A 26318-nucleotide genomic window follows, 5' to 3' on the forward strand; every position below is an offset into this window, starting at 1 on the left:
TATTATAATAATGACTTTGTCAGGGGTGCCTGGGTGGCTCAGTCGGTTGGGCGTCCGACTTCAGCTCAGGTCATGATCTCGCGGTCCGTGGGTTCGAGCCCCGCGTCGGGCTCTGGGCTGATGGCTCAGAGCCTGGAGCCTACTTCCGATTCTGGGTCTCCTTCTCTCTGGCCCATCCCCGCTCACTCTCTGTCTCACTCGCTTTCTCAAAAAAAAATAAACATTAAAAATATTTTATAATAATGTCTTTGTCTTGTGTGATGGTTTCTGACTTAAAGGCTGTGTTGTATCATATAAGTGTATGGCTGTCCTTGCTCTCTTTTGCTTACCATTTGCATGGAATATCTTCTTTTATCCTTTCCTTTTTAACCTATGTGTATCCTTAAATGTGACAAGAATCTCTTGTAGTCAGCGTGTATTTGTATCATGGTTTTCATCCTGCCAGCCACTCTGTGTATTGATTATGGAGGTTCATCCAGTTACATTTAAAGTAATTACGGGGCGCCTGGGTGGCTTGGTCGGTTAAGCATCCGACTTCGGCTCAGGTCATGATCTCACGGTCCGTGAGTTCGAGCCCCGCGTCGGGCTCTGTGCTGACAGCTCAGAGCCTGGAGCCTGTTTCGGATTCTGTGTCTCCCTCTCTCTCTGCTCCTCCCCTGTTCATGCTCTGTCTCTCTCTGTCTCAAAAATAAATAAATGTTAAAAAAAAAATTAAAGTAATTACAAATAGAGAAGGACTTAATATTGGCGTTTTATTCATTATTTTCTGTCAGTTTTTTTTAATTTTTTTTTTTTTTTTAACATTTATCTCTTTTTGAGAAAGAGTGCAAGCAGGGAAGGGGCAGATAGAGAGACAGAGAGACAGAGACAGAGCATGAGCAAGGGAGGGTCAGAAAGAGAGAGGGAGATACAGAATCGGAAGCCGGCTCCAGGCTCTGAGCTGTCAGCACATAGCCTGGTATGGGGCTTGAACCCATTAACCATGAGATCATGACCTGAGCTAAAGTTGGACACTTAACTGACTGAACCACCCGGGCACTCTATTGTCTGTCAGTCTTAACAGCTTTTTTGCCCTCTTTTCCTCTATTGCTATCTTACTTTGTGTTTCATTGATTTTTTTTTTTTTTTTTTTTTTGTAGTGAAGTGCTTTGATTCTTTACTCATTATCTTTTGTGTATCTTCCCTAGGTATTTTCTTTGTGGTTACCGTGGGGCTTATAGAAAACACAGCTGTAATGGTGTATTATAAGCTGGTAACAACATAACTTCATTTGCATACAGAAACTCTACTTTTTTATTTCCCCCACACTTTGTTATTGTTCTCACAAATTACATCTTTTTATATTGTATATCCATTAACATATTTTTATATAGTTATTTATGCATTTGTCTTTTAACTTCCATACCAGAATTGAAAGTGATTTATGCAGTATCATCATAGTATTATAGTATTGTGTATTCTTCTATTTATTTACCTTTAAAGTGAGCTTTATACATTCATATGCTTTTGTGTTGCTGTGTAAGGTCCTTTGATTTCATCTTGAAGGACTACCTTTAGAGTTTCTTTAAAGGCAGGTCTGATGGGTGAATTCTCTCAGCTTTTGTTTATTTGAAAACGTTTTTATTTCTCTTTCGTTTTTCAAGGAAAGTTTTGCTGGACATAGTATTCCTGGTTGTCTGTTTTTTTGTTTTTTTTTTTTCTTTGAGCACTTTAAATATATTATCCTGCATCCCCTTATGGCCTATAAGATTTCTGTTGACGAATCTGCTGGTAGTCTTATGGAGCTCCTTAATAATCCCGTCATTCTCAATCAGTTGTTCATCAGTGACTTGAATTCTGAAAAAGGGAAGCAAAAGCTTAGTATTTTCTAAAACCAGAAGATCTTGAGACTGTGAATTAGAGGACAGTTTCCAGCTTATTTTACTTATTTATTTATTTACTTATTTAATTTTATTTTTTTAATTAAAAAAAATTTTTTTAATGTTTATTTTTGAGAGACAAAGAGAGACAGAGCTGGGGGTGGGTGGTGGTGCGGGGCAGAGAGAGAGAGGGAAACACAGAATCTGAAGCAGGCTCCAGGCTCTGAGCTGTCAGCACAGAGCCTGATGCGGGGCTCAAACTCACAAATGGTGAGATCGTGACATGAGCTGAAGTCTGACACTCAACCGGCTGAGCCACCCAGCTGCCCCCAGCTTATTTTAAATTTAAAGTCAGAGCATTCATTGTCTTTTCTGCCTGCAGAGAGTAGAATGATCAAGAACAGAGGGATCAAGAGCTCATAATTACATCTCAAATCAATCAATACACGTATGTTATTTCATTGGGAAAACAATGGTACATACTTTATGCAAAAAAAAAAAAAATTTCCACACGTCTATATCTGCATCTGTTTTCTTAATGAAATAATACCTATTTTGTTTTTCCCATTTACTTTTGAGGATATGATTTGGGATATAATAGCCTTGGAACTGTTGAAGGCATGAATTTAAGATTATTTACAGTAAAAGTTTCCCACGTAGGTTTTTTTCATTCCTGAACTCAGGAAAAAAAAAAAAAAAAAAAAAAAGCCACCCATACATACTTTTTAAGTCTGGGGCTCATAAAAAAAAAAAAAAAAAAAAAAAAAACAAAACTGTACTCTTTAACATAAATAGAGTACTTTATTTCTTTTCTGACAATATAATTAAACCAGTTGTTTGGAAGCCATACGGCTAAATACACTATTTTATAAAATGTCAGTAAATGTACTGATTGCCTTCCCAGAACTAAGAATCTGTCAAAGTGTCTTGGTAGAAATCTTACCAGAAGGGGTAATTGAGACTTGTGTAATGCAATCTAAGATAACCTTTTGTTTTTAATTAAAATGGGGAATAAGAAGCCAATTCAAAAATTTGTCTCCATTCATTTGCTCAATATAGGGTGATAGAACTTCTGTTTTAACAGAGTCCCAGCACTTGTTAAAAACATCAATTCTGGCTATGTGCTGTGAGCCTGTGGCCCTTATAATGGGTAGCTCCAAATGCTGCCATGGTATATCATGGTCAAGGTCATTAATGAATTAATGTTCAACTGTTACTTTTTGGTTAGTAGGGTTTGGAGAATTTTTCTTCCTTCTTGAAAGTGAATTAAAGTAGATGTTTTCTTAAGCTTAGGAGAAACAGACTTTCTAAGATTATAGCAGATAGAGGACATGTAACATTCTGGACAACAAAACTGAAATGCACTGGAAGGAAAATAATTCGTTTTGGTACTAAAGTGTGCCATCGATAGGCTCATAGTTTTATTGAGATATAATTCACATGCTTTGTGTTATATATGCTATGTAATTCATGCAAAGTGTACAGTTCAGTGATTTTTAGTATATTCACAGAGTTGTGCAAACATAATTACAAATACTTTGAGAACAGTTTCATCATCCCCCAAAGAAACCTTGTACCCATTAGCAATCACTCCCCATTTCCCTCTACAACTTTCCAATCTCATGCAATTACTTTCTGTCTCTATAGATTTGCCTGTTCTAGATATGTCATATAAATGGAATCATTTACTGTGTGGTCTCTTATGATTGGCTTCTTTCACTTGACGTGATGTTTTCAAAGTTCATCCCTGTTGGTTCCTTTTCCTTTTTATGGCTGAATAATATTCCCACTGTAGGGCTATACTACATTTTTTTTTTTTTTAATAGAGCACAAGCAGGGAAGAGGGGCAGAGGGGGAGAAAGAGAATGTTAAGCAGGCTTCATGCTCAGCACGGATCCTAACATGGGGCTCGCTCCTGGGACCCTGGGATCATGACCTGAGCTGAAGTCAAGAGTCAGATGCTCAACCAGCACCATCCAGATGCCCCTAGGCTACATTTTATTTATCCATTCATCAGTTTATGGACCCTTGGGTTGTTTCCACTGTTTGGCTGTTGTGAATTATGTTTCTCTGAACATTCCTGTACAGGTTTTTTGTGTGGATATGTTTTCATTTCTCTTGGGTAGATCGATACCTAGAAGTAGAATATGTCATGGCTAATTATGGTTGAGTATCCCTGTCTTTCTTTCTTGCCATTTGCTTATCTTCTTTGGATCCTTTGCTCTTTTAGAGTTGGGTTATTTGTCCCTTTATTATAGAATTAGAAGAATTCTTTATATATTCTGAATACAGATATCTTATTCGATGGATGTTTTGTAAAAAAAAAAAAAAAAAAAAATTCCCCCATTCTGTGATTTTTTTTTTCCCCCCCTCTGTGGTGCCCTTTGAAGGACAGATATTTTTAAGCTGGTGAAATGTATTTTTTTTTCTTTTGTTGCACTCGCTTTTGGTGTCCCATCTAAAAAGGCTTTGCCTAACCCAAGGTCACAAAGATTTACTACTATCTTTTCTTCAAGAGTTTGGTAGTGTTAGCACTGACACTTAGGTCTGAAATTTACTTTGAGTTAATTTTTATGTGTTGGGTAAGGAAAGGGCCCAGATTCATTCTTTTGTATGTGGCTATTCAGTTGTTGAAATCCAGTGTCATTTTTCAAAGAAACTCTTCTTTCTCCATTGTAGGTTTTTTGGAATATTTATCAAAAATCAACTGGACGTGAATGTAAGGATTTATTCTTGGACTCAGAGTTCTGTTTCATTGATCTATATTTCTTGTTGTTGTAACAGTGCCACACTCTTTGGATTACTGTGGCTTTGTAGTAAGCTTTGAAATTGTGAAGGTTGAGTCCTCAAACTTGATTCTTTTTAAGATTGTTTGGCTATTGGGGATCCCTTGCTTTTCCCCATGAATTTTAGGATCCACTTTTCAATTTTGGCAAAGAAGTCAGCTATGTTTTTGATGGGGATTATGTGGAATCTGCAGACCTTTTTGGAAAATATTACCATCTTAACAATATCACGTCTTTTCATCCACAAATGAATTGTTCTTCTTATTTTATCGTGGGGATTGAAATGGAGACCTGCAGGGAAGTTTTTGCCATTAACCCTCCCTTACCGTACAACTAATTTTACTTATTTCATATTGGAATAACATATTTCACTCTACAGTTATTTTTAGTGTATATATCCTAAGTGTCAGCTTCTCATTAGAACTGTGCACTTCTTTGGGGCAGGATATATTTTAACTACTTTTGTATTGCTGAGAGGTAATGTCATAGTTGTTTAAGAAAAACATTTTTGATTGGTATTTGGTGGCTAATTACAAAAGAAATAGAGTATTAGTGGTACTGTGAAATTGCATTAACGAAAAATGGCTAGCTAACGTTAAGTCTTGAAATTTATATATATTCCCATTATTCTTTTGAAGAAAACCTCAATAATGATTGCTTTGGAGATTGATTTATTTTAGAAGGCATAACGAATATGTTCTTTAAATTCATTTTAGGTACCAAATCTGATTCCAGTTTTGATGTTCAAATTGGGAAGACCACTGGAACCTGTATTATATAATGATATCTTGTATACTTTGCCTACACTTGGTGTTCACAAGGTTTGTATTTAACCAATTTACTTGGGGGCAAAAAGAGAGTGAGGCATGAGGGGCGTCTGGGTGGCTCAGTCGGTTAAGCATCCAACTCTTGATTTTGGTTCAGGTCGTGATCTCAGTTTTGTGACTTCAAGCCCCACGTCGGGCTCTGTGCTGACAGCGTGGAGCCTGCTTGGGATTCTCCCTCTCTCTCTCTCTCTCTCTGCCCCTCCCCTGCTTGCATTCTCTCTGTCTTTCTCAAAAGTAAATAATAAATTTAAAAAGAGAAAGTGAGGCATGAATACTACATTGAAGTTTGTTTGGTATCGTGAAATTTTGAGCTCTTAATTTTGCCATGACCACTATTTTCCTTGTTGGGCCCAAAGTATTTATTATAGTATTTAAGAATGAATTCTTTGGGGGCGCCTGGGTGGCTCAGTCAGTTGAGCGCCCGACTTCGGCTCAGGCCATGATCTCGCAGTTCGTGAGTTCGAGCCCCGCGTCAGGCTCTGTGCTGATGGCTCGGAGCCTGGAGCCTGCTTCGGATTCTGTGTCTCCCTCTCTCTGCCCCTTCCCCGCTCATGCTCTGTCTTTCTCTGTCTCTCAAAGATGAATAAACATTTAAAAAAAAATTAAAGAATGAATTCTTTGAAATCATTTCATAGCCAAGTTTTCCCATTGGCTGTTGTCTGAGATTAGGTCTTTATGCCCCAAGGATTGCTAGCTAGCTCCTCCCTAAAACTAAGCCCCACCTCTCAGAAAGATGGGTAATATTATAGTTAGCTTCCATTTCAGTCCTTATTTTATAACAAGGGGTTTTCACGTTATTTTGGTAACCTCAGGATTATCTGCATTTACATTTGTGAAACCATAATTTCTTCAATATTTTCTAGGTGTGCATAGGACAAATTCTACGAGTGATCCAACTTCTTGGAACTACTCCACACCTAAGAGCTGTCACTGTGCGCTTGTTGACATCTTTGTGGGAAAAGCAGGTGAGCTCTGATAAAACACTTGCATATCAAACATGTTCCTTTCGCCGAAGCAAATGAGTTTTTCAGTACGTGTGACAAAGCTTTGATACAGTCGTGTTAAGGAGTCACGTCCGTGATTGCATTGAGAAAGTTTGGTTCAGCGGGATGCTTTTGATCTGTAAGGCAGTCAGTTGTGATTGGCTCTCAAAGAGAAATTGAGAATAGAAAATAAACTTTTTTCCCTGAATTCTGAAATTGATTTTTCCATCTGTGTGGAAAAAGTAATAGAAGTGTGATTATAAACGATTAGAGCCTTTGTAATTAGGGTGAGATTCAGCCACCTTTTTCTTGTCTTATGAAATGAGGCATGCATGGGTCTCTAAGAAAATCCCCAGCAATCACAAAAGCATTGTTCTCTGCTGATTAGAAGAAATGCATTGTAATTAGCGATGCAAATGTGAGATTTGGAGGTAAAAATGCTGTGTAAAGTGATTATTCAACTCAAGTTGGGAAATTACCTTTTTTGTGAAATTGCCTTCTTAGGATCGTGTATATCCTGAACTGCAGCGTTTCATGGCCATGTCTGACGTGCCTTCTCTGTCTGTGGGCAAGGAAGTCCAGTGGGAGAAACTCATCGCTAAAGCAGCATCGATAAGAGACATATGTAAGCAAAGGTAAGCTGTGCTTAACTCTTGGGAATGTGTATCATGGTGTATTATTTTGCACCTAATTCTTTTATTGCAAGTGAGAAGCCAGGAAAGATAGGCAGAGGGTATTTGAGTAAGAATAAGTTAATTTTCAGGTCAAGTTTTCTAATTATCAAACTTAATAATATTGGATAATGACTTCAAGAAACAAGCATGTCTATCTCAGTACTAGCCTTGTATCTTGATTTATAGGAAATTCAGATCCTTTTCTGGATAATAATATTATAATAAAAATGTGATGTTATGTTTTCTTTTTTCTTTTTTTTTTTTTGTATACAACAAATTTCTAAAACCTAAACAGTGGAGTAAAGTCAAACTGTTCGTTCTTATATTTTCCCCATGTTATGCCCGATTGTTATAAAGAGTTTTAATAGGGAAGGCCTTATTTGTGACTCATCGCATAGAATTAATTACTAGGAATTATTACAAGGGAGGCCTATTATTGAATCCTCATGTATGCTCTAGAGTATAGGAAGATGTGAGGGTCTTAGGAAAGTGACTCTGCCCTTGTCGATTATGGATTAATCCTGAAGCAGTAACGTGGATGATTCCGGTTTCAAATAAATCTCGGATCAGCATGGATCTAAACCTCAGCAATTCTGCTTCTTTTCTAAGCTTCAGTCTCTTGGCCACCCAAACATAACCTCACTCTACAGTCACACACATACAACCCAAGACCTGAGAGTTTGGATTCTCTTGAGGTATCGGCATGGAAAAAATTTTAGAGATGAAGGAATTATTAGCCACCATTTCTATTTTATTTTATTTTATTTTTTTGAGAGAGAGAGAGAATGCAAGCTAGGAGGGGCAGAGAGAGAGAGAGAGAGAGAGAGAGAGAGAGAGAGAGAGAGAATCCCAAGCAGATTCTATAGAATCAGTATGGAGCCCTGACGTGGGACTTGAACTCATGAACCGTGACATCATGACCTGAGCCGAAATCAAGAGTTGAATGCTTAACCGAGTGAGCCACCCAGGCACCCCATTAGCCAACATTTTAATTTTACACACTTAAAGTTGAGGTTCAGTAAAAGTTAAATATCAGCCCAGGTCAGAGTCTATTGAATTTATTCAGTCTTCCTTTCAGTTGCCACCTCAAGATCTGTTAGATGTTTCCAGTTTTGGAAAACCATTTCCGTTTGCCAGACAATGGAACCGTAGAATCCAGCCAGGCAGTTTAATCAGTTGGTATTTCGTTAGAGAAAACTATTACATCATTCAGGGGTGACCGGGAAAGCCAAGGATGGGCCTGAGCATTTCTCTGGGGAGTTAAAATCCTTTTGGGGACAGCACATGACATGTGGAATAGAGGAGAGGAGAGGAGGAGCCTGAGTGCATGAATCCAGCAGAGTGCCTGGCATGAGATAGGTGTTTGGTCAGTTACGATTCATATCATTATTTTTATCATCGTCCTCAGCATCAGCATCATTATTGTGATAGGTGTAACCCCCTTAGTTTTGCTACTGTCATAAATGACCTTCTGAGACGCAGTCCCTGCTTTTGTAGTCAGTGGCTGATAACCAGAGCAAGGGGCAGGCAGGAAATAGCTCTATCTTTTACTGATAATCTCAATGAGGTCAGTCAGTTCTTTCCACCATTACCGGAGACTTGAGTTTGTGTCAATTCAGACAATAGGATGTATGGCTTAGGGAAGAGTAACATTTGTTAGCACGGGTCCTCTTTTTTGGATAACATTTCTGTATCAGAAATGAGTCTCCGGTTACAGCAGTAACGACGATGATGCGAATCTTTGACGAAAACATGCATTCGTATTGGAGGGTCAGCGTTCAGTGGGCACAAGCGTAAAGAAAAGTACTAACGCTCTGTGTTCAGGCAGAAGTCCTGGGAGTGCGCCTGCGCTCTTCGACTTTGATCTGGTCTCTGAACGATCGTTTCTCACAGGCCCTATCAGCATGGAGCAGACATGTTGGCAGCCATTTCCCAGGTGTTGAATGAGTGCACCAAACCTGACCAAGCCACTCCAGCAGCCTTGGTGCTACAAGGTCTTCATGCCCTCTGCCAAGCTGAGGTAGGCTTTTCAACACTGTTTTGGATAGTTTTGCAGAAAATGTTTTACGAGGCATACGAGTTACCAGGCTGCAAGTTCAGAGTCGAGTAACTAAGTGCTGGAATAGTCACTCCCAGGGATTCTTGTTGGGGAAGGGAAGCAAGACCTTCTACGTTAGAAATCCTTTCTGGAGGGGAGTCTTGAAATGTCGGGTTCTGTGGACGTGCTCCAGAGGCTAAAGAAAACCACTGTATGCCGTTCCCTGTTCTTACTTGTCGTCGTTGGTAACATAGAAGGGAAAGTTAGGCTCTTGGAGCTCTTGAGTCTATTTGCTTCTTAGTTTGGTGGTCAGAGAGCCTTAAGAAGCAGAGAAGAAGGGATTGGCATAAGCCAGCGGGAGTTTTATAGCCAGCAAAAACGATTGTTGGCCCGAAGACTGGCCAAGGAGTGTTTCTTTCCTGGTGATCAGTTTGGGTAGGATGGATTGATGTTAGACTTGAGCCTCCAAATCGTTTCCTGAACTTTATACCACTCCCCCAATCACAACACAGCAGAGAGAATCCTTAACCGTTTTGGAGAAATGCGGTAATTATGTCAGTGATCGTTTATCAACCGAACCAAAGTTTTCGCACAGTGAACATACTTACACGATTGTAGTCCTTTAGTGACTGAGACTAGGTGGAATTCTCTTAGCTTATGGCAATTATGGTTGAGATGATAATGAATATAATGATACAATAATACAGGCAGTGACTGTATTGAGTGTTTATACGCCCCTGTTCTTGTGCAAAGTACTTTCCATTTATGTTCCTCATTAATTCTGCAATAGAGGGGTTATAACATCATTTTATAAATGAGGAAAATAGTCCTTGGAGGGAGGTTGTTTACTCAGGATTTTGGTATGAGAATAAACTCATTTTCTTTCTTTTTTCCTTTTTTTAATGTTTTTACATTTATTTGTTTTTGAGAGAGAGCACAAGTGAGCAGGGGCAGAGAGAAGAGGAGACAGAATCTAAATCAGGCTCTAGGCTCTGAGCTGTCAGCACAGAGTCCGACAGGGGCTCGAACTCACAAACCGTGAGATCACGACCTGAGCCAAAGTCGGACGGTTAACCAACAGAGCCACCCAGGCGCCCCTAAAAGTAATTTTCTTTTGGATAAACACTTATTTTAGCAGAGAGCGAGCACTGTCACTGTTTAGAAACCAATGTGTGCTAAGGGCAATGCTTTTAGACCACATGCCCAGTAGTTGACAGAGTTGTTAAGGGTTTCATATTACAGCAGGGGACTACTATACATGACCAAGGACTTTTGTTCTTTACTGTGTCAGTTAGTCATCTGGAATTGCAAAGTGTCACTTTAATAATTCTATTACTTTCATAATAAATAATTCTAAATGTTATTTTGAAATGTGTTTTCAGTAGAAGCTTTGAGAGAAGAGAGAATTGTATACGTTTACCTCTGAATGGTGATCACTGTTACCATTTTGGGAGTATTTCCTTTTCATTATTTTTTCCAAACAGAAATCAGCTCATTTCCGAAATTAACTTTTTCCCTCTAACGAATGGTAATTTTGTCTGACTGGGGCTGTAATTCCATTGTGTTCTCCACCCATTCAACAGCTCTGTTGTCTATAGATGCTTATTAACTCATAAGAAATGCTCAGTGTGTGGCGTTAGTTTTCTCATTCCGTTTCTCTAAGATATCATTAACTTGAGTAAGTACTGGAGATATGAAAAATGTTGCCTGATGTGGTAGGAAGCATTTTCGTTTTGGGGCAGTCATGGGACTGTACCTGGTATATATACCAGTTATTAGTTACGTGTCCTTTGGTTAGTTTACTTAACCTCTGAGCCTCTGTTTCTTCAAATGAAGATAAAAGATAACACACACACACACACACACACACACACACACACACACACACACACACCACACAAAACATACCTAGTATAATGTCTGCCCACACGGGTGCTCTTTAAATGTTGAGCTTGCTCCTGAAAGGTTGGTACACAGTTTGATATAGTCCATGCCATCAAGGAGGTTCAAAGTCGTTTGTTTCTTGTTTAATCTTTTCTCTACAGCTCATGTATGATAGTGACTTGACTTCTTCCTGCAAATGGGATCCTGTCCTTTCAGTGCTGAAGCTCTTGTTGCCTCTTTCTATACTTAAAGGAGATAATTTGAGATGGTTGAAATCTATTGCCCCAATCCAAACTTCTACCCGTAGCACCATATACTGTGTAAATCCATTCAGGTTGTCGTAACACAAATAACTTAAACTGGGTAGCTTATTAACACACATTTATTTCTCATGGTCTGGAGGCTGGTAAGTTTGAGATCCAGATTCACTGTCTGGTAAGAGCCTGCTTCTTGGTTCGTGGACCACTATCTTGATGGATAGCTTTCTTTTTGCCATAACCTCACATGCTGAAAGGGAAGGATAGCTCTCCGGAGTCTCTTTATGTGGGCATCAATCCCAGTCATGAAGGCTCTACCCTCATGACCTAGTCATCCCCTGAAGATCCTAGCTCCTAAAACTATCGCCTTGAGAATTACGATTTCAATATATGAATTTTGGAGGGGATACGAATGTTCAGCCTACAGCAGCTTCTTTACTTCTCACATTCCACCGTCTTGTGGAGGAATGGAGACATCATGTCTAGGTATTTTAATTAAGGAGGCTTGTGTCTTACTTTGATACCTTAATACTTTTTCCTCTGCTTGGTTAAAGGCACGTCACTTTTCCATTGTGTCTCACCCCTTCCCCTTCTGTTTCTTTTCATGTTATGAAATCCAAATCCCACATGATATTTTTATCAAAAACTTGCTTTTAAAACACTTCAACTGCCATGTCGCAAATGAAAGAAGAAATCCTACGTGTCTTTCTAACAAAGGCACACTAACTTCTTTTAATCCTTTCTGTGAGAATAAATCATAAAACAACAGCCCCAATCCGTTAACTTCATTTATTACAAAGAATATTTTCTGGGGCACCTGGGTGTCTCAGTTGGTTAAGTGTCTGACCCTTGATTAATGTCATGATCTCATAGCTTGTGAGTTCAAGCCCTGAATTGGGCTCTGGGCTGGGGATGTGGCACCTGCCTAGGATTCTCTCTCTCTTCCTTTCTCTCCCTGCCCCTCCCCTGCTCTCCCTCTCTCTCACTCAAAACAAAACAAAAAAGAATACTTATTTTCATTTCCTTCTTTTTCTTTTTTTAAAGGTTATTTATTTATTTTGAGAAAGAGCAGGGGAGGGACAGAGAGAGAGAGAGAGAGAGAGAGAGAGAGAGAATGAACCCCAAGCAGGCTCCACACTGCCAGCATGGGGCTGGAACTCATGAATTGTGAGATCATGACTTGAGCCAAAATCAAGAGTCGGACGCTTAACCGACTGAGCCACCCAGGTGGCCCATCTCATCCCTTATTTTTCATCTTTCTTGTCTGGGGGACAACCCCACTATTTTATTGATATTTACTAGAGGTAAATAGTGTTATTTAACATCGTTTCCTCATGGATAGTACAAGTGTCCCAAGTTGTGGAATTTGTTCAAACTGACTGCATCACAGTTAATTTTGGCAACAGAAATATGCTCTTAAAAAAAGTGTTTGGTAATGAATAGCTCTATGTTCATTTAAATAAGTAGAAATAATCTGTTTCCCCTTGACGAGCCTTGATGGTAATTCATATATCTTTGGGTTTTGTTTAAGCCTTTCCAAGCTTTTTTGGTATGTGTTCATTATTTGTGAAGCTGCTGCTGTTATGTCCTGCGATGTGTGTTAAAGTTGCAAAAATATACTCAGTTTGGTGGCTCTCACCAGGCCACATCCACTAAGTTTGGCCTAGCCTTTTTCTCCTTTTTTTTTTTTTTTTTTTTTCCTGCCAGCATGCTATCCACAGAAGCCAGCATGCGTTCTGTGAGGCCATTTATTCTGTCTTCTAATTGATATCATGTGTGAAACATTGATGGTTGCCAAGCGTTTCAAGAATGAAAATATTCAGCATCATTCTAAATCTATTTCCCAGTAGCATTTGGTAGTAATTTGTCTATCCACTGCTTTTTAGATCCTTGACTGTCAAATATAATTAGGAATGTAGAAAGCCTAAAACAGTGAAATTTTAGAAACCAGTGGGGAAAAGAGAGTAACATTGAATAACCCTATCTTTTGGAAAGTACCTCATTTGGAAAACCATCCCAAATTGGATTTCGTTGGGCTTTCCCATCCTTGCCTTTGTATAGGAAGCGGAGCTCTTTTTCTGAAGGTTGACAGGGAACCCCTCAGGTTTGGAGTCACAGTCATGAAATTCATTTGTCCTGGAGGGTGAGATTAAGCCTGCAATGACTGCTGCTTAATCATTTATCATGGTCTCCAGTGAGAGATTGAAAGGATGGATTCCACGTAAATGTCAGCTCTGTCAAGGTGAAGATTGTGGTTCCAATATGGGGTTCTTCTGTGCTGCTTTACTAAACAATTAGGGGAAATTCTAGGAATCTTGGTTAATTATAAAGACAAGACTGTAGTTTCCATTTGGGAACTGGAGAAGAAATGTACTCTTTTCTTAACACTATTGGTATATTAATTTAGGACTTCACACATGGGTTTTGTTTGCTGTTTGTTTTTGTACACGGAACTATGTGAAAGTTACAGCTACTATTTCTTGGGTACCTAATGTGAATTTGGACATTTTGTGATGTGGGGATTCGTTCTTTTTTTTTTTTTTTTTTAAACAGAGTGAGCAAGCAGGGGAGCGGGGCAGAGAGAGAAAGAGACAGAGAGAATCTCAAGCAGGCTTCAAGCTCAGTGCAGAGCCAGATAGGGGGCTCAATTCCAGGACCCTGGGATCATGACCTGAGCTGAAATCGAGAGCCGATGCTCTACCAACTTGAGCCACCCAGGTGCCCCGGGGAATTCATTTTATTTTGGAGAAACAGTGGCTCTGGTAATTCGAGTAAGTTTACAAGGTTCACATGGCTCATAAATGAAAGAGAAGGAAAGTAGATCTAAGACTCGCTCTGAGTCTGACACTCTTGTTAGTTTGAGGCTTCCTTCCTTTGAAAAATATGAGCTTGAAAGAAGAACCTTCCTCTGCCTTCAAGCTGAGGGTTTGCCATTTTAAAAGGAAAATTAATATTTTTGCATTATCTTTTTCATATTTTTTTCCATTCAGGCTTCTCATCTCATCACTTTTTGCCCCATTCCATCCCCATTTGCCTTAATTTCCTTTTTCTTTTTTAAAGTGTATTGTTACTTATTTTGAGAGCGAGTCAGAGTGCCTGCAAGGGGAGAGAGGGAGAGGGAGAGAGAGAGAGGCAGAGAGGGAGAATCCCAAGCATCGCCAATGTTATAACAGGTATCAGTAGATCATTTATTTCTGTGGTTGGGTAATATTCTGTATGGCTGCTCTACGTTTTACCCATTTATCAGTCAATGAACGGTTTCCTTTTTTTTTTTTTTGGTCTATGAATAACACTGCCGTGAACATTCGTGTACAGATTTTGGCATAGACCTATGTGTTCATGTTGGCGAGGTACACACCCAAGAATGGAAGTGCTGGGTCCCATGCTCACTCTATGTTTAACTGTTTAAGAAACTGCCAGACTGTTTTCCAAAATGGCTGTGCCATGTTGCGTTCCCACCAGCAGTGTATGAAGGTTCTAATTTCGCTGCTTCCTCGGCCACACTTCTTCTTAGCTGCCTTTTTTCCCCCTTTTTTTCTTTCTTTCGTTTTTTTAATGTTTGGTTTTGAGAGAGAGCACCCTTACGTGCATGCTTGCAGGTGGGAGAGGGGCAGAGAGAGGGGGGGACAGAGGATCTGAAGCTGGCTTCACTCTGACGGCAGAGAGCCTGATGTGGAGCTTGAGCTCCTGAACTGTGAGATCACGACCTGAGCTGAAGTCACATGCTCAAGTGACTGAGCCACCCAGGCACCACCCCTTTTTCCTTTTTTCTAACTGTAGCCATCCTAGTGCATGCGAAGTGGGATCTCATTTAAGGCTTTGATTTGCATTTGTCGGATGATACTAAGCTTTTCTTATGTTTCTTGGCCACTTGTGTGTCTTGTTGGAGGAATGTCTATTCTGGTCCTTTGACTATTTTCTTCTTTATAGCATTTAACTTGCCTTGTCAGCCAAGTTACATTTTGTTCCTATAGGAATGATTAGTAAATGTTCTTGTACTTCAAAGTAAAGGAGACTGGGAAATCACGAGCTTTTTTATAGACCTTTTGCTACAAAGGGAGCTTATCAAACCATATGAAACATTAGATGAAGACCCATATGTTCCATTTTACTACTCTGTCTACATATTACGTTTTCTTTGTTTTTAATGAAATTAGCAGAATGTTTTCATTTTGGTTTATGTACAACTATCAGAGATGTTTTAATAATAGTATTAGTAAACATAGACTGATTTACTGAGTGTCTTCTGTATAGTAACCGTTATATACTACAATCATTATATTTATTATCTCATTTAATCTTACTCAAAAAAAAAAAAAAAGCCTTCTGAGTGCAAGGTACTGTTTTCTTCTGGGAGGCTGACAGTGGTTAAATTAATTGCCAGAGGTCATTAAGTTAATGCTTGATAGAGCCAAGATTCAAACCCAGATCTGTCTGAATTCATTTGTTTTAATTTAAAATTTTTTGAATGTTTATTTATTTTTGAGAGAGACAGAGCACAAGTTGGGGAGGGGCAGAGAGAGAGGGAGACACAGAATCCGAAGCAGGCTCCAGGCTCTGAGCCGTCAGCACAGAGCCCGATGCGGGGCTCAAACCCACAAACTGTGAGGTCATGACCTGAGCTGAAGTCTGGTATTTAACCGACTGAGCCACCCAGGCGCCCCCAGATCTGTCTGAATTCAAAGTCTACATCTTAATCACCTTAAAAAAAAACCCCTAGCTTTGTTGAGAGATAATTCACAAACTACCACTATGTGTTTTTATTAGTCATGTTTGTGTTCAGTTGACCTTGTTATGGTGTGATATTATTCAAGAAATCTTTTTATGAGTGTGATATTTGTACTCATTTCCCACACGTCTTCTCCGTTTCCTTTGTGATTGGTTTACTGCACGAGATTTTTATATAACTTACGCTTTGCATAAAGATCCTAATGAAAAAGGTATTTTGAGATAAACTAGATTTGTTTGTAGTGTTTTTACTGATTAAAAATTAGATGATAAGCTTGAAAGATGCGCTGCAGTGTTTTTATATCACTCTGTAGACATTTGGTTTTTAGAGCATCACATTTACTTTGAATAATGAAAAAAATGAAAAACTTGTCACAAAAGCGTTTTCATTTTGTTCGTATTCCTTTCCATTGTATTTTCTTTACAAGTATATTTTTTCTACCTTCTCTACGTTTTACTGGGATTTTTTTTTTTTTTTTTTTTTTTAAAGAGAGAGCACAAGTGCTCATGAGGTGGGTGGGCCAGGGAGAGGAAGAGAGAATCGTTGTTTTTTGTTTTGTGTTTTGTTTTTGAGGGAGAGAGAATCTTAAGCAGGGTCCATGCCTAGCACAGAACTCTATGTGGGGCTCAGTGTCACAACCATGAGATCATGACCTGAGCCAAAATCAAGAGTCAGACACTTAACCGGCTGAGCCACCCAGGCGCCCCATGGCTAGGAATATTTTCGATGTTGCTACATATTGTAATGACTTGATCCCATTGAGCAAAAGTATCATCAGTAATCAAATAATTCATTTTTGATTGGGTTTTTAGTTGCTTCCCACTTTCCCCGCTTTGTAGTTAATAGTCTAGGAAGTCATGACAGAGGTAAAGTTTTAACTTTCTTTTGGATTATGTTCTTAGAATAAATATTTTAGAATTTTAAGGATATTTTTATGATCTTATTAAATAGTTCACTTATTGTTGTAGTAACTTTCCAGGTTTACCTGGGCATGAGAAAGAGGAAGAGTGTTGCAATTTGTACCCAAGTTTCTGCCAGTATTATTTGTTACCAGGGAGAACAGTTCAGTTGTGTCACTACCTCATTAACTTCAGCGTAGCATTTCTTTTGTTGTGAACATTCTGCTTGCTACCAGGAGCCCATAATCCCTTATGTCCTAAAATGACAAGTTGTCATTAAGGAGACGAAAAATCTACATTGTTTCCCCGTAGTGAATTTGCCTTTGTACATTTAGCTTTAGGGCTTTGGAGAATTATTAATAAAGGAGGCAGAGTGGTGATTTAATTCAATGTAGATGTTTAAGTAGAAGTTATGAAAAGGTAAGTATATTTTAGTTTTAGTTTTATATCATTTGTGTATTGTTATGAGTGCTTTTGAAATTCATCTTGTTGAGATCATATTAAATCCAAACTTCAGCATTTTTTGGCTTTTATGTTTATATTTTTAAACATTTATTTTGGAGAGAGAGAGAGAGAGAGAGCACAAAGCAGAGGGAGAGGGAGACAGAGAAACCAAAGCAGGCTCTGAGCTGTCAGCGTAGAGCCAGACGTGGGGCGTGAACTCACCAACAGTGAGATCATGACCTGAGCTGAAGTGGGACGCTTAACCACCTGAGCCACCCAGGTGGCCCATATATATATAAAACAAAACAGTCCTTGTTTTACTTTATAGATTTATGGGTTTTAGGTATAAAAGGGGTCCATTCGTCTCCTAATCTCATGCAGTTTGCTGCCTTTTCCAGAAGAAGTTCAAGTAGAAAGGGTTGGAAGCCTTTCAGAAGTGTTCTGACACATTGTCATTTATTCATCCTCTGATGAGTGGAGGTGGGGAGGAGAGAAAGGGAAGAGGTCATGGTGTGGCTTCCCCCTCAAACCCTGTGGCCACCACAGAAAACTTTAGGCAAGGATTCCTTAGGCAGAAAACAAAAAGCTTTAACCTTAAAATAAAAATATTGACAATTTAAGCCAGGATGTTCAAGGCTCTCTGGGTATAAAGATTTATGAGCCATTTTGGGTCTAGGAAGTCACAGTCTAGGAGGAGAGAACACTGTTAAGTACACATATCTCCATATCTCTGTCTCTATAAATTTCCCTTTTCTTGACATTTCATATAAAAGGTGCCATATAATAGGTGGCCTTTTGTCACTGGCTTTTCATTAGCATAATGTTTTCAAGGTTCATCTATGCTGTGGCATGTATCAATATATTATTTGTTTTGCAATGTTAAAAAATGTTTACTTATTTTGAGAGAGACAGAGAGAACATGAGCAGGGGAGGGGCAGAGAGACAGAGACATAGAAAGAAAGAGAAAGAGAGAATCCCAAGCAGGCTCCATGCTGTCAGCACAGAGCCCGACATGGGGTTTGATCTCATGAACTATGAGATCATGACCTGAGCTGAAATCAAGAGTGGGATGCTTAATGAATTGACTGTAGACACCCCTACAATATTTTTTATAGCTGGGTAATACCACGATTTATTTATCCATTCATTAGGGGGTGGATATTTGGGTTTTTCCCATTTTTTTGGCTATTATGAATCGTGTTGCTATAAACATTCATGTGCACGGTCTTGTGTGGACATATGTTTCATTTTTCTTGGCTGTCTATCTAAGAGTGCATTTGCTGGATCATATAACTCTATGTTGAACTGGGTGAGTGATGGCCAGACTGTTTTCCAAAGAAGCTGTACTGTTTTACCAACATCTTTCTTCTCTTCGCCCCAAATAATGCAGAGACTTCTAGGTAGCCATGGCCACTGGAGCATTATTAGCTGTTACCTACATTCTTAAAAAATGCACATGATGTGGATAGTCCTTTAAGAATGAGAACATAAGAACATTTGGTCACAGAGGAGCATTGCTAGGAAAGAAGGGCCGCCCTGGCCAGTTGCTTCTTTCGAACTTTCTTTGGGGCATTGTTGCCTTGCTGCTCAAAATGATTTTGTCATCTGCTTTTGGGACATTGCCAACCCTTGCCTCACTAGGTGTCCTTTAATTACTGTTTGACAAATAATAACAATCCTGAATGGTGTAATGTTTACCATACTAAGGATGTTTGTCTTCATAAAAACCAACATTTCTATAAATTAGAGCTTGAAAACTTAGGGCCTCTTTTGTTTGATTATCCTGGGATTAATCTTAAATTCTAATGTTAATGAAAAAGAGAAGCACCTGGCTGGCTCAGTCGGTGGAATGTGTAGCTCTACATCTCTGGGTCGTGAGTTGCAACCCCATGTTGGGTGTGAAGATTACTTAAAAATAAAATCTTGAAAAAGAGGGGCGCCTGGGTGGCTCAGTAGGTTGAGCGTCCGACTTCGGCTCAGGTCATGATCTCGCGATCTGTGAGTTCAAACCCTGCGTCAGGCTCTGTGCTGACAGCTCAGAGCCTGGAGCCTGTTTCAGATTCTATGTCTCCCTCTCTCTCTGCCCCTCCCCCACTCGTGCCTGTCTCTCTCTGTGTCAAGAATAAATAAACATTAAAAAGAAAAATCTTGAAAAAGAAAAAGACAGCTATCTACTCTTTCTTGATAATACAGGAACATCTTGAAGTACCTGGCCTGCTTTACCACATGGCAATGACCACTTGGTACTAAGTAGTACGTAGCAACTTCCTTTAGACGAGCATGTGCTCTAATTTGCTACTGTTCGTTGGCTTCTGGATTTACATGACCTGCCTGACTCAGGTAGTCCTTGCAAGGATGTCCCTTATTTTATTTTATTTTATTTTATTTTATTTTATTTTAATTTTTTTGAATCTTTATTTTTGAGAGAGAAAGAGTGCAAGCAGGGGAAGAACAGAGAGAGAAGGAGACACAGAATCCAAAGCAGGCTCCAGGCTCCGAGCTGTCAGCACAGAGCCTGACTCGGGACTCGAAGCCACGAACTGTGAGATTGTGACCTGAGCCGAAGTCGGACGCCCAGCCGACTGAGCCACCCAGGCACCCCAAGGGTGTCCCTTATTTTAATATTACAAGTAATTTCATATAAGTGATCTCAGTTTGTCTTTGTAACAACTCTCCTTTCATCTGTCCAAACCACTATGATCAGCTGGTCACCATGGAAAAAGGTCAACCTTGTTGGTCATCTGGAAACATATACCTCACTGCAATCACTAAGATTAAAAAGACTGACAACACCCGATATTAGAGAAGGTGTGAGTATCTCCTACCTTGTTGTCAGGAATATAAAATGATGCAACCCCTGAGGAAGAGTATTCAGCAGTTTTTTGGTAAAGATGAACATAAACCTACTTTATGATCCAGCATTTCCACTGTACAAGAATGTTCATTTCAGGTTTATTAATGGTAATGTATTTGGAAACAACCCAAATGGTCATCAGCTGGTCGACGGGTGAACAGATTGTGACATATTTGTACAGTGTGATGCTATGCAGTAATAAAAAGGAATGTACCCTGCTTCTTGTGACAACATGGATGAATCTTGAGAACATGTTTGGTGGAAGAAGCCAGTCACAAAGCCAGTCACGTTGCATTTTTATGAAATTCAAGAATAGGCAAAATTATTCTATGGGGACAGAAGTCAGCATAGTGGTTGATTTGGGGTGGGGAAGTGGAGGATAGAGAAAGGGGACTAAGGACATTCCTGGACTGTGGTCCATATCCGCACTGGTAATACGGTAGCTATTAGCTACATATGACTAGTAAGCCCTTGAATTATGCCTCATTCAGATTATGATATGCTGTAAATGTAAAATATATGGCCCATCGAAGCCTTATGAAAAAAAGAGTAAAATACCACATTGCTAATATTTTAAAAATCAGTATATATTGAAATGATAATATTTGGGGTATATTGGGTTAAATAAAATATATTCAAGTTAATTTCATCTGTCTCCTGTGGTTCCTCGGAGATTTAAAATTGAATATGTGGTTCACATTCTATTTCCATGGTCTGTCCATCTTGATTGGGGCGGTGGTTTTAACTGTATACATCTGCCAGAGTTCATTGAATTGTACAATTAAGGTCTGTACTTTTTGTAGTATGTTATACTTTCATAAAACAAAGCTATAAAAGCTATATTTTTTAATGCTAGTTACCATATATGGCATTTGACATCCATTATTAAACTCCATAATAACCTTATACTATAGGTGATATTTGCTGATGAGGGTAGAGAGTTTAAGTAGCGTCTAAATTGACACAAATGGGTGGTAACATGGAGATTTGAATGCGGTTTGACTGTAAGTCTTGTGCATTTCCCATTCGATCATGTTGCTTTCCCAATTGTGATACAAGTGTGAGTTATACTTTGGGACAGTTTGTTTTGTGACATAAGCCACTGATTTCTAAACCTGTGCTCGGCGAGGTGGTGAATGAGTCATAATATTTTTGGAAGATAATCCGGTACGTGCATCGGAATCTCCTAGCATTGCTGCTGTTTCAAGGAGGAAAATAACTTCCAGTCTAAACAAATTGCCTGCAGTTGGGGAGTGGGTGGGGGGGGGAAGCCGCTACAGTGTGTGCGGCAATGAAAATCAATACATTGTACTGAAAAGGAGGACTCCTTCACTTTTAACATTTTCTCTCTGGAGTCTTGAGATGGGAATGTGAGGCAGTGCTAGCCCTCTGTTTTCTTAATCAGCTGTGAGTCTGTTGTAGCAAAAATTAATAGGCGTTGCAGGATCATGAAGAAAAGCTCTTTCATCTTGCCCAGCTCCAAGAGGGTGTCGTATTTTCAAAGCGGAGTATTGTACAATTGAGCAATAGATAAGAAGGGGAGGGGCCTTTCCTGGGGATTCTTGACCGCTGGAAGAGTTCACTTCAGGCCATTTGTCACAGCAGTGATTTTCCCGGAAATACCCTATGCCAAGGTTATGTTTTGGCTATTCTATCCTCTTTTATTGATTTATTTTCTGAAATCACGGGGGAAGGTAGTTGTCCTGCCCTCTCTCATCATCCCAGCTCTTTGTCTAACGGCTCCTTCGGAGCACCATGGGGTGGGAACGATTTTCAATGGGACTCAGCAGGTTTGAAAGGTTTTAGGGAGTGAGTGTGGTACAGAAGTGGCCAATAGAAATCCTGTATTTTGTTGAAGCATTTTTCAGCGTGATAAATATAATTTAATATGGAAATGTGATCCATTGTCCCACGGCAGGTTTTCTCAGCTGTGTACAGTAAGGATTCTGTCGCCTACTGTGGATTCAGTATTTATTACACCCTGGAACCGCTTTTGTTGTTCTTACGTTTTGTTTGTGGGGACATTTAAAGGTGGATTGCCTGTTCAACCTTGCAGAGGATTTGATTAAGTTTAATTTGCCGTGCATTAGGGAAGGAATTTGCTGGTCTTTTTGAACCGAGCTCTGCGTTATTTGTAGTTGGGGCATGTTTTTTGATGCCTTCAGTTCTTTCTGGGCATGAAAACGCTTTTTGTACATTTGTTGAATCTATTTCCATGCTGAGCTTTTTATATCCGGCACAATGACCCTTTGCACTTGTGGTTGTAGTTTGGCCTTATTTTTAACTTTAAAAGGACAGCAGGAACTTGCCTTTTATTAAACATTTGTGGGATATTATAACATTTACTTTGTCACCCCGTAAGTAGATTTTTCAGTATGGTTTTTCATTTTCAAAATAAAAATTTAACTGTGTTATTTATTTATATTTTTGTACGGTGGAATACTATTCGGCGCCCACAGATGTGTGAAATGGGCGGGAAAATAAAAATATTGGCGTTTTTTCTTTAACTAGAAAAGACTTAAGCTTCCCACTATTCTTTCTCTCTCTCTCTTTTTTTTGTTTTTAAGAAGTATTTGGAGATCATTTCACACTGAGCACTATATCAAAACTTATAATAAGGAAAATTGAAATTTGAGGTCTTGGAATTTAACATCCTGTTTTTCTTTTTTTTTTTTTTTTTATTAAGTTTTTATTGTAATCCCAGTGTAGTGAACATACAGTGTTATGTTAGTTTCGGGTGTACAATATAATGATTCAACAGTTCTGTGCATACTCAGGGCTCCTCAGAAGTGTTCCCTTTAGTCCCCATCACCCAGTTCTCCCAGCGCCCCACCCACCTCCCTTGTTTTTGCTTTTATACTTCAGCCCCCTTTCCTCTGCTATCTGCCCTTTAATGCTATGATCTTTTAAAAATACTTTGAAAAACTTGTGATTTCAACTTCTGAAGTTACCACATTTAGGAGCTCCCCTGGCCCCCCTCTACATTATCCTAATCCAATTTTCTGTTTATTTTTGTGTGTAAAGAATTTGGGTGTGAAAAGTTTTCTCTCTTGTACTGGAATCATGGTCTCTGAGGATTATTAACTGATGTGAGTAGTCTGTGACTGAACATGAACGCTGTTCGGGGTATCCAGCCGTGAGTTTCCGGCTCTCGGTCACAAACCCAGGGCATTCTTTAAAAGATCAAACAAGTTGGACACTGGGAGGGTTTCAATGATGCCAGTTAACATCAGAAGAGCTGGGCTCAGTGGTTGCGAATTGTGCTCATCTGAATAAATGCCACTGAGCTGGAAATAATGACGTGACTAAAATGATGCTGGCTGTGTACCATTCCACCATTCCAATGAGTAAAATATATTGGTTTAAGCTTATACAAGGGGTGAGTTTTCCTTTGGGGGTAAATGGGGACATGGGGTGTAGAGAGGGAATTACTGAATCAGGGTAGTAGACTAAATAGCATTAATGTCTGAAAGGCTTTATGGATGTTTGAGATCTTACTGCAAGCATCATTTGGGTGCCTTCCAAGAACTTAAAAGGTTTGTTTTGAAAAAGATTTTATTCAGTGTTACCCTTAAGTGACCCAGAATTAAACTTTGATCAAAAATGGGATTATTATCTGTGGTGCTTAAACTCATCTCTGTGCCATGTAAACGTACGGATAAAAACAGAAGTATCTCACCCTCTCATTGCCTAAGATAAAATATCGCTAAGAGGCTCATTTCTGGAAACACCGGTTCCATATTAGACTTCACCTTGATTGGATGACTAGAATCACGTATTGGTGAAAGGTGGCTAACTTGCTTAGGAAATATTTGGAATTACGACAGTAAGAATTTGATAAGTCTCCACAACGGCACAGAATTACTCCATACGTCTCTAACACGCCTGCAATTGTGGAAGTTGTATTTAGAAGAGGTAATAGGAGACTCTTTATAGTAAAGGATTTGTTCGTTTGTGGACGGTACTGTTAGCTGGATGTCATTCTAAAGCTTTTTTTCATGTTTTGAGTATATATTATTTTATGATTTCCATGAGTTCGTACTACAAGTCACGTAGTCTGGCTTTTGACCTTTATGAAAAGCTTGGCTTAATTTTTCTCACGATAGCAAGGTGGAATGTATTGACCTAGGTTCTAATTCAGCATGAATGGATAAGATAGTCTCAGGGGTACCATTCTTTCTGCTTCAGAGCCATGCCACATTGCCTCTACTTACATAAGTGGTCATTTGACAAAGTAACTTACTTAAGCAAATTGACGTGAAATGACTTTGGTTTGACATGGTCGAAATACAGGTCAAATAAAAGAGTATCATTGACTTTGTTTCATTATACTATACTTAAAACTTCAGTTGGGGTATATTTCCTTCCCTTGCACTTGTTTGGCTTAGCTACTTTATGAAAGTTAAGGACTTCACAGAAAAATGAGTGGTGATAGTTTTTAGTATGTAGAGTTTTCAAAAGTTTGTGGGAGGTCTGAGCTACTAAATCAGAATCTCTAGAGACGAAGCGAAAGCTGTTTTTTGTTTGTTTGTTTGTTTGGTTGGTTGTTTTTTAATGACTTCCCCAGTGCGATGACGTGCAGTGATGTTTGGGACCAGTGGCAAGAGCAACAATCTCTCAAGTGGATTGCATGTAAGCCTACCCATGAGGTATAGGAAGAAGATACTAGAATGTTTCTTATTTATCTTTTATCTCAAAAAGAGAAATTAAGCTTTAATAATATTTAATATGTAGATTAATGGGTTTCTTATACTTCTCATCAGATGACCATGTGTCACCTAAAGTAGCCAGGTATTCTAAAGGAAGAGGGGGAGTTCCACAATGAAGAATGGCTTCATCATCACAGAGTAGCATCATCTCTCCTCTGTTACAATATGGCAGTCCATTACAGTTTATGCATATCAGCTAAGTGAATTTATAGGAGATATATATGCATACATGCATACATATATACAAATGTATGTAGTCATTTTGCATATATTTATATGTGTGTGGAATGTGTGTGTATATACTATATATATGTGTGTGTATGTGTATATATATGTCCTATATATATGCACATATATACATATACATATGTATGTATATATATGTGTGTGTGTGTGTGTGTGTGTATATATATATATATAGGACATATATTTATACATATACACACATATATATACATGTCCTATATATATGTGTGTGTGTGTATATATATATATACATGTATATACATACATATATACATATACATACATATGTATGTATATATATGTAGTTGTGTTATTTTATTGGACATGATGATTCCGGGTCTGGGTTGTTGAAAAGTTTATCTGAAGCACTGTTAACCATGACTTTATGGAATTTCTTTATTCCCTTGTGTAATGCCTAAGCACAACTACACACAAGTCATTTGTCTTTTTTTTTTTTTTAACAATTTAATTGCTATCATTTTCTGACAACAGTGTCTTTTTAAGGAAATAAATGAAATAGCAGCTTTATTGAGATACAATCCACATCCATAAAGTTGACCGTTAAGGTGTATAATTCAGCGATTTTTAGTATATTCACAAAGTTGTGCATCGACTGCCATTACCATACTCCAGAACATTTCAAAATCACTCCTGTGGTAGGCTGCATAATGGCCTCCAAAGATATTCAGGTCCTAATCTCTGGAACCTATGAATATAACCTTGTGTAATAAAGAGGACTCTGAATATCTGATTAATAAGTTAAGGATCTTGAGATGGGTAGATTATGCCAGATTATCTGGGTGGTGCCTTAAATTTAACCATACCTGTCCCTGTAAGAAGGAGACAAGGAGAAAGAATGTGACGTGAAGCCGAAGGACCAAAAATAATGTGATATGACGAGGACATCCTGATCCAAGGAATACAGGCAGCTTCCAGAAACTAGAACAGGCAAGGAAATGGCTTCTCTTCCAGAAGCCCCAGAAGGAAGGAAATCAATGGCTTGATTTTTAGCTTTGTCAGACTTCTTTGAGCTCTGGCTTTCAGAACTGTAAGATAATACGTTTCTGTCATTTTAGGCCACTAAATTTGTGGTAATTCGTTACAGCCACAGGAAATGAGTACGATCTCT

At 38.9% G+C, this 26318-nt stretch overlaps 1 protein-coding gene across 6 annotated transcripts in view; it reads left to right on the forward strand.

Moving 5' to 3' along the window:
- Window positions 1-26318, forward strand: part of FOCAD (focadhesin) — a 319096-nt gene that overhangs the window by 145941 nt on the left and 146837 nt on the right. For all 6 annotated transcript variants that reach the window (XM_053907986.1, XM_053907983.1, XM_053907987.1 and 3 more), the window contains 4 exons: window positions 5362-5466; window positions 6336-6437; window positions 6960-7090; window positions 9023-9149. In XM_053907986.1, the coding sequence (XP_053763961.1) occupies window positions 5362-5466; window positions 6336-6437; window positions 6960-7090; window positions 9023-9149 (465 nt within the window). The remainder of the gene's footprint in view (window positions 1-5361; window positions 5467-6335; window positions 6438-6959; window positions 7091-9022; window positions 9150-26318) is intronic.

Source organism: Panthera pardus, unplaced genomic scaffold (assembly GCF_024362965.1).
Source record: "Panthera pardus isolate Hobbes unplaced genomic scaffold, ASM2436296v1 HiC_scaffold_20, whole genome shotgun sequence".
Taxonomy (NCBI): Eukaryota; Metazoa; Chordata; class Mammalia; order Carnivora; family Felidae; genus Panthera; species Panthera pardus.